This window comes from Amblyomma americanum, chromosome 8 (genome assembly GCF_052857255.1).
Source record: "Amblyomma americanum isolate KBUSLIRL-KWMA chromosome 8, ASM5285725v1, whole genome shotgun sequence".
NCBI lineage: Eukaryota > Metazoa > Arthropoda > Arachnida > Ixodida > Ixodidae > Amblyomma > Amblyomma americanum.
The window spans coordinates 134525487-134533518 of record NC_135504.1 but is presented as its reverse complement, the minus strand read 5'-3'; the positions used below and the strand labels follow the sequence as shown (position 1 = coordinate 134533518).

The 8032-nt window shown below is 46.1% G+C and overlaps 1 protein-coding gene across 1 annotated transcript; it reads left to right on the top strand.

Moving 5' to 3' along the window:
- The first annotated feature begins 287 nt into the window (after positions 1–287).
- Positions 288–2639, top strand: LOC144100698 (uncharacterized). The gene is made up of 3 exons (XM_077633547.1): positions 288–553; positions 630–754; positions 2314–2639. Exons 1-3 carry the CDS (start codon positions 364–366, stop codon positions 2416–2418), a joined length of 420 nt encoding a protein of 139 aa, XP_077489673.1. The 5' UTR covers positions 288–363; the 3' UTR covers positions 2419–2639.
- Positions 2640–8032: the final 5393 nt, after the last annotated feature.

The window sequence follows — 8032 nt, the reverse complement described above, 5'->3', positions numbered from 1 at the left end:
AGCTTGGTGGGGAGACTGGAGAACGTCGTTGTGAATGGAAAGCGGGAGCCGGAACAGATAGCATGAAAGTGTACACAGATCCCCTCTCGCTTCTAGCCTTGAGAGGAGAAAGCTCGCTCGCCTTCCCACCCCCTTTCTAAAAGAAAAAAAAAGAAAAAAGGGCGCTCTGAGCTCCCAGAACCGGTAGGGTAGTTCGTACACCGCAGTTCTTGTCATGTGACTGCGCATCAACCCCTCCCCACTCCCGCGACACGCTACGTCACACCCGTCACGTGATTGTGACTCCGTCGCGTTTTTTCGAGCCAGGCTTCGTTTGCTAGAGTGACAACAGTTCAGTTGGAGTCCAGCCACTCCCGTTCCAAAATGGCGAACGTGTTTGTAAAATGGCAAGAAGAAGAAAAATGGGATGTGTACCCGATCCGCGCCTTAGACGCTGACGTTGGTATGCAGCTTCTAGCAAAAGAAAGCGCCATAGAAGAACTGCGGGGCATTATGGTGATGGTTGAATGGGAAGCCAGCCAGCCACCAGCGTCGGCAACCCTTCTGGGGTTCGGTAAGTGTCATCATTTACTTTTTGGTCACATTTGTGAATGACTCTGTCATAATTTAGTGCTTCGCATGAAATGCAGGCACGGAGCGCGCAATGGAGCGGCAAAGAACGCGGCTTGCTCTGGAAGCAGAAGTAGGCGCCGTCCCGAACACTCCCGAGACCGTGACCGAGAGCGGAACGCAGCCGCCAACCAAGAGACAAAAAGTAAGTGTAGTTTTCGTCATCCCCAACATTCTCTTCACCTATTTTGCTTCGGTAACCTTTAACGCTATAATATATGGCGAACAAAGCATGCTGCTTGCCTGAGAAAGAACATAAATTCAATGTTGAAGGAAGTAGACAACCATTTTTTTTCAGGAATGGTTAGCAATGTGGACATACGATGAACAAAACATTGCTACTGGCTAACGGCTTGAGCGAGTAAATCGCGATGAGTGGAGGTTAACCCTCGACACCGACAGCAGAGTGACCGCTCGGATAAGGGATATCATCGTCATCTGCCGGACTATACCCACTCCACGGCGAAAGCCTCTCACATATTCCTCCAATTAACCCGGTCCTATGCTAGCTGCATCCACTTGACCCCTGCTAAATTCTTTGATTCTTAAGGAAGAAAAGCGTAGCACGGGGCGGCAGAAAATTAGGTGGGCGCATGAGGTTAACAAATGATGTAAAGGTGAGCAAAAGTTCGAGCTAACATGCAATATAGACAAATGAAATATTTGTAACTCTTCAAGAGCATGCCTTAAGCAAAGATAGAATGTTCTGCTGGCGGTCAGCTGAAATTCCGGGCCGAAATTCGCCTTCTCATTGTCTACTCAGGATGCCAGAAAAACAGCTTTCCTGCAGTTTTTGTGGCAATGATTCTGCCAGTAAAGCTCGTTTTCACCGTTGCCGGAAGCAGTTCTAGACTGACCCAACTCTTTGCCAGCGGTCGACTGCAGCTTAAAAGTAGTTCAACCGTTATTTCTTCCGGCCATCTGCGGCTAATGAGAACATCGGATTGCTAATTTTAAATTACTATTGCGCCTGGAGGCAGCGAAGATTGAAAGAATGAATAATAGTCTGCACCAACTACCACAAAACGTTCAGCATAGTGGCCTCTGCGGTCGGAGCATTGCTGAGCAGTCTTAAGGCAAGTCAGAGTTTACACTTCAATGACGAAAATGTGTACTGGGGCATTTTAGTGTCATCTCAAGTAAATTTAAAGAATGTAAGTAATTGATACATTGTAACATTTCTTTGCATTCATTAGTTTCTCCATTTTTCCTCTTTTTTTGTCAGAGATTAAGTGGCTAAAAGAAAGCACCCGAAATGTTATAACCTGCAGGGTATCGTGCTGCATTTTGGAAAAGTTCGTGATAATCGGAACTTTAAAACTCTCGGCTGTGGCGCATGCAATACGAAGACAATTGTGCCTTCGTATTGTCTTCGTATTATTCAGTTAAGTTTGTATGTTTACTTGTGGTAAATGGATTAGGTGGTAATGGCATGTGAAATGCACATTTGGTTCTTCCACTCATTAACCAGTTAGGTTTCTATGTTCCTTTGTGCTCCTTTTAAATGGGTGAAATGGTAATGGCAGTAAAATGAACATTTTTGCTTCTTCCACTCTTTTTCATGATTACCTCTTTGCATAGATGTTGTTGTGATCTTGAACCACAATCCGAGCCAAAAGCAAGGACCTGATTTCTTGAAACTGAATTCAGAGCTTGTGCAATGCTACAACTGCTCTACACTTGGTTTTGCTTTTATTTTTTCAGGGTACACATGCTCCAAGTTTCCTGGAGTGTCGGGACAACCGTTTAGATACAGCCTTTCCTCCATGGTCTCCCGAGAAATCAAATGACATCGTGGACAGTTTGTAACGATATTTGTTACCGTTTTAAAATAAATTCTCAAAACTCATACCCGATCAATGTACTCTGCGGCATTAATCTATTTTCTGGTGATCATATGGATGCATTCACGGAGTACTTTACTGTTGATTAAAGATACAGATCCGCACTAGTACTACCGTTATGCGCTTATATCACATCCACATCGCAAAATTTTACATCACATCCACATCGCAAAATAAGATATCACATCCACGCCGCAAAATCGAAGCTAACATCCACACCAGGAAATGTGACCTCAAATCCACATCACAAAATCGGAAATCACATCCAAATCTAAAAATCAGACATCACATCCACATCAGGAAATAGGACAAAATCGGATGTGAATCCACATAAGGTAATCGGACATCACAACCACATCAAGAAATCGGACATCACATCCACATCAGGAAACCGGACACCACAACCACATCAGAAAATCACATCACATCCGCATCACTAAATCGGACATCACATCCACATCACAAAATCGGACATCACATTCACATCACAAAATTGGACATCACATCCACATCAGGAAATCGGACCTCACATCCACATCAGGAAATCGGACATCACACACACCTCAGGAAATGAGACATCACATCCACATCAGGAAATGAGACATCACATCCACATCAGGAAATAGGACCTCACATCCACATCACAAAATCAGGCATCACATCCACATCCCAAAATCTGACATCACATCCACATCACAAAATCGGACATCACATCCACATCACAAAATCAGACATCACATTCACATCACAAAATCAGACACCACATCTGCATCACAAAATCGGGCCTCACACCATCACAAAATCGGCTTCAAATTACCTGCAGACTTTCCACAAAACATCGTTAACAAAAATTCCTCAAATGGATTCATCATATCCTCATCAGACAATTAGTCAGCACGTGCACATCAGACAATCGGCGGCAAATTTTCTGGAAACATTCCACAAAAAATCATCACAAGTCTTCACCAGAAACTCCTCAGAGGATGCATCATATCGTCATCAGACAATTAGTCAGCACGTGCACATCAGACAATCGGCGGCAAATTTTCTGGAAGGTTTCGACAAGGCCTCCACACAAACATCGACATGAACACCACAGAAATTATGTTTTGTGTGATGCGAATGAGCAATAAAGATTCTGCAGAAACTTCATAATTTTTTTTTGTAAGGGAACGCAGCGCCAAACGTACCAGACCTTGCGCGCGACCCTCCCTGATTTCTTAACCAAGATTTATCGCCCTTTATCAGACGGGCGAAAATAATTTCCTCCAATATCTTGAGAAAAAGAACTTGTCTTGTGACACTGCTCTGAATTTTCCAGGAGTTCAAAACTAGCTGTTATTAAAAATTTTTTTTCTACGCTCGAAATTTTTTCGCAAACAATGTACACACACTGTGCTTTAGTATCAACCAAGAATAAACAGCCAGCAGAACATGTATAAATTTTTAGTTCTTTATTTTAACGCAAAATGTACGACCTTATTTTTTTTTTACGAAGCGTATGCGACACCCGTGAGCTATCACAAAACCCTTCATCGACTTTCTAGGACGTGTACTACTTGGTAAAAATGTTTGATGTCGAATAAAACAAAGGAAGTAAACGTAAAAAAAGTCCCAGGTTGCAAAAATGTCCGACTTGTCGCGTATTCAGCCTTAACTTCTATAGAAAGGCATTCCAAGTAAAAATAAATAATAACGCTTAATAAATAGCTAATATGATCTTAATTTTTATGGAAGATATTTCTGCCTTGGGCAAGAAGAAAATTTTTTGAAGTTGAATGCCATCGCCGACGATTATTGTTGTCTTGCAATGCCACTGCACTGCATGACACACCCTTGCCTCAACGTAAAAGGCACACACCGGCCATATTGTGCTTTGCTTTTTAAGGAGACACGGTAAGCCCAATCTTTCCCACCCATTGTAGGGCATGTTTCGGTACACATTCTGCAACAACTAATAGAGGTAGCGCCTAACTGTTTATATCATTTTTATCCTTGCTTTGCTCTCTTTGGACCGAATCAACACTTTGTAACACCATAAAAACACTAATCTTTTATTATGTTTCACTCCACGACTATATAATAATCAAGGCTGCTTTTGTCGAAGCTGCTTTTGCGCAATTAAAATCAATATAACCGACTACCTCTGTATATAGAGTAAAAAAAAATTCTGATGGCTAATTTTGGTTCAGTATATTCTCACATGTTCATAAAAAGCACAGACAAAGAATTGGCCTTCTGTCTTGTATTGTTCTGAAGCTAATGGTACGTCTTAACAAAAAAAATTGTTTTGAGATAAATGAGTTTAAAGCAAAAAGTAAATATTACCAACTTTTTCGCTTTGAAAACATTTGTTGACCAATTTATCCCAGAAGCACGACCTTCATAGTCATTAATACTATGCAATTTAGGGTTTTTTAAAGGTCGTTTAGTTTCCTACACTTTTATTTTTACTTGCTATGCTGCTCAGCCAACAGAAGAAACTTGTCACCAGTCAACGTGTTTCAGCCAGTGGAGAGAGTTGCTCCTCCAGGTTAGCCTAAAGGGCTGCAGAACGTTTTGCGCTTGCTATTTTAGCGCCGTTGCATGTTATGAGAGCATCTACTGTGCACATACTTAGTGCTCCTGGTATTAAAGAGGCATATTCTGGAGCTTGCTATCAGATGATGCGATTGAAGGCCAAAAATGCTATAAGGCAGCCTGAGAGCTCCAAGATTGTTCCTAAATATGTGTTTACTCCAACTGAAGTATGAGGCATTTAGTTCTGGTCATAGAATTGTGTTTCAAATCGGTGGTAAGAAATTGCCTCTACCAAAAATGTGGCCAGGTCATGCTTCCTCATTTTCGAAGCTATTCTTTAAAGTGAAATAATGCACAACGCAGGGAAAATTGCGATACAGGAAAATTGCAGAAAAGAATGCAGAATTAGCACTTGAACAGAAATAAAAAATCGAAAATTTTAAGATTTTCTCTTACCCTGTCCGCTTAAGTGGACCCTCAGAGCTGCACAAACAAGTTGCTTTCTTCCAAGAGTAAGTTAAGATTCGAGTTCAGTGCCATGTTATAGGCTTTGTCCTGCAGGGTTGGGTAACACGACCGAATGCAGATGCCGTGTTCATGCGTTCGTATCTCGTCGTGTTTTAGGCCTGCATAGCTTAGTTATTTTTCCAGGGCGCCACATCTCACGGTACTGGAGGGCTCCGGAATAATTTCGACCACCTGGGGATCTTTAACGTGCACTGATATCGCACAGCACACAGGCGCCTTTGCATTTTGACTCCATAAAAACGCTGCCACTGCGGTCGGGTTCGAACCCGGGAACTCCGGATCAGTAGCCGAGCACTCTAACCACTGAGCCACCGCGGCGGGCGGATCAGTGAACAAATGCGGACTTAACAAATCAGACAGAGCCACTTCGTCGTCTGTTGCTGAGGGCTTCGAGTGGGCCGATCTGAAAGAAATGCGGACGAAAGCTCCTGCACTTGCCTTTGCTGATGCATCCCTATATTCAAAGCTTTCTACCGGCGCATCCTCCTTTACATTGGGTGCAGCGCTTTTTCAGCAGCTTTATTGGTGCCGAGTGGTGGCCTGTGGGCTAGCGAAAAGGGGGTTGACAAACTGAACGCCGGTATGCGCTGATTGAAAAGGAAGCCCTTGGAACAGTGTTTGGCTGTAAGAAGTTTAATGAGTTTGTTTCTGGTCGGAGAACTGAGATATAGTTCTCCGACCCAAAACAAAATCATTAAAGTTCTTACAGCCAAACATTATTCCAAGGGCTTCCTTTAACTAATCACAGTTAATTTATATCTATCTAAGAGAAAGGATTTGGGGCATATCGCCTCGACTGCAGAGGCTGCTCCTGCGACTGCTGAAATCGACTACCTGCTGCAGTTCGTTCCTCTAAAGAAGAGAGATCGCCTGGAACCTCCGAGGAGAGCGGTCGCGTTTTTCCTAGCTCCCACTGATCCGGCTCCCTATCTCGGCGGCAATCGCCTCCCAGCATCCGGCCTGAGCGTTCGCGCGCGCGCGCTGTTTCCTGGATTAGCGCGCTGTGCCTACTTCGCCGCCTGCTGTGTCCGTGCTCGCTCGCGGTCGCTCCCCCGTACCATGGAGGTGCAGGTGCAGGGAGAGACCCTTCACCCCCGGGACTACGACCCAAGGGACTGGACCCACGTCCTTAGTGTGTCTGCCCGATCCCAGGACCTCTGCACGTCAACAAGACTTGCTGCATGCCAGTCGCACCTGCAAGTCACGCGCGTAGCTGCGCAGCGTTCGCGGCAGGAGCCGCCGCTCCCTGCTGCTGACTACAAAATAATATTCCGGTCTCGAGGCGGGCTACAGCTGGACCTCCTTCCGCCCCGACTACTACGGGAAACGATCCTTCAAGCGGCGTCACAGCTTCAGGAGCCGACGCGTACCCGAATCAGGGTTCATCCTACAAACAACACGAGCACCACAAGTACGCCCCTAAAAGCTGACGAACTCGCGCTAGTTCGCATAACGCACACAAACTACCAAGCTAAGGACTTCGCAGTCACAGGCTATATAGCACCACCGGACGGAGCGGTACGCGGAGTCATCACAAATGCATACTGGGAGGAGACCCCGACAGCTCTCCTCCAGGACCTCGTCACCGGCAACCCGGAAGCCCCCATCGTGGAGGCCCGTCGAATGGGGGCCACGCGTTCCATCCTAGTCACGTTCCGAGCTTGACCTGTGCCACGCGCCATTCTTTATAGAGGAGCCCTCCACAGGTGTACACCGTACCGAGGGCATATAGAAGCCTGCACGAACTGCCGCGTCCCAGGCCACCGAGCGGGTGTGTGTGTGTCCACCCAAGATCGCATAAATGTCCCCGCTGCGGGAAATCCCATCCCAAAGATGTGCCATCATGTACCCCCCGCTGTGTTCTCTGTGGAGGCCCACATTTGACCGGAACTGGGAACTGCAAAGCACGGGGCCGTAAACTGGCGTCCCCGAGGAACGCTCACTCTCCTACATCTAAATCGCGGCTGTCTCGCCGTGATCAACAAAGCGCAGCAAACGGACGCAGCTCGACGGCTTCCCGGTCAAGTTCCAGAAACCGACAGAAGAGCAGCAAAAACTCCTCGCGTCTTACTTGGGCAGACCGCGTTTCCGGCAACTCCACCTGTCATCCCCCGCCACCCAGTCCTCCCAAGAAGATTCGAGAGACCTGTAACTCCGGGCCTTGCGCGACGAAGTAAGCCGTCTCTCCTCTCTTTTAAGCAGCCCCACACCTTCTCTGCCTACTCAACCCGCATCCCCTCTCGTTAACCCGACCTCCCCATCCGCAAACACTTCCAGCACCCCTCCTGCAAAGAAGCATCGAACCTCAGATGACTCACCGCCTCCCATACCCCTAGAAATAGACGCTAAATTCGCTGCACTGGATGCCAAATTTGACCACAAACTAAAAGACCTAGGCACCCGCCTTGAGGCCATGGTTAATCACCTTGCCGCCACCCTCACCGAAAAACTTGAGCAGCGCATGGACGCTATGCTTACCAAGATGATGGAGTTAATGGAACATAACCTTACCCATCGCTTCACCCAACTTC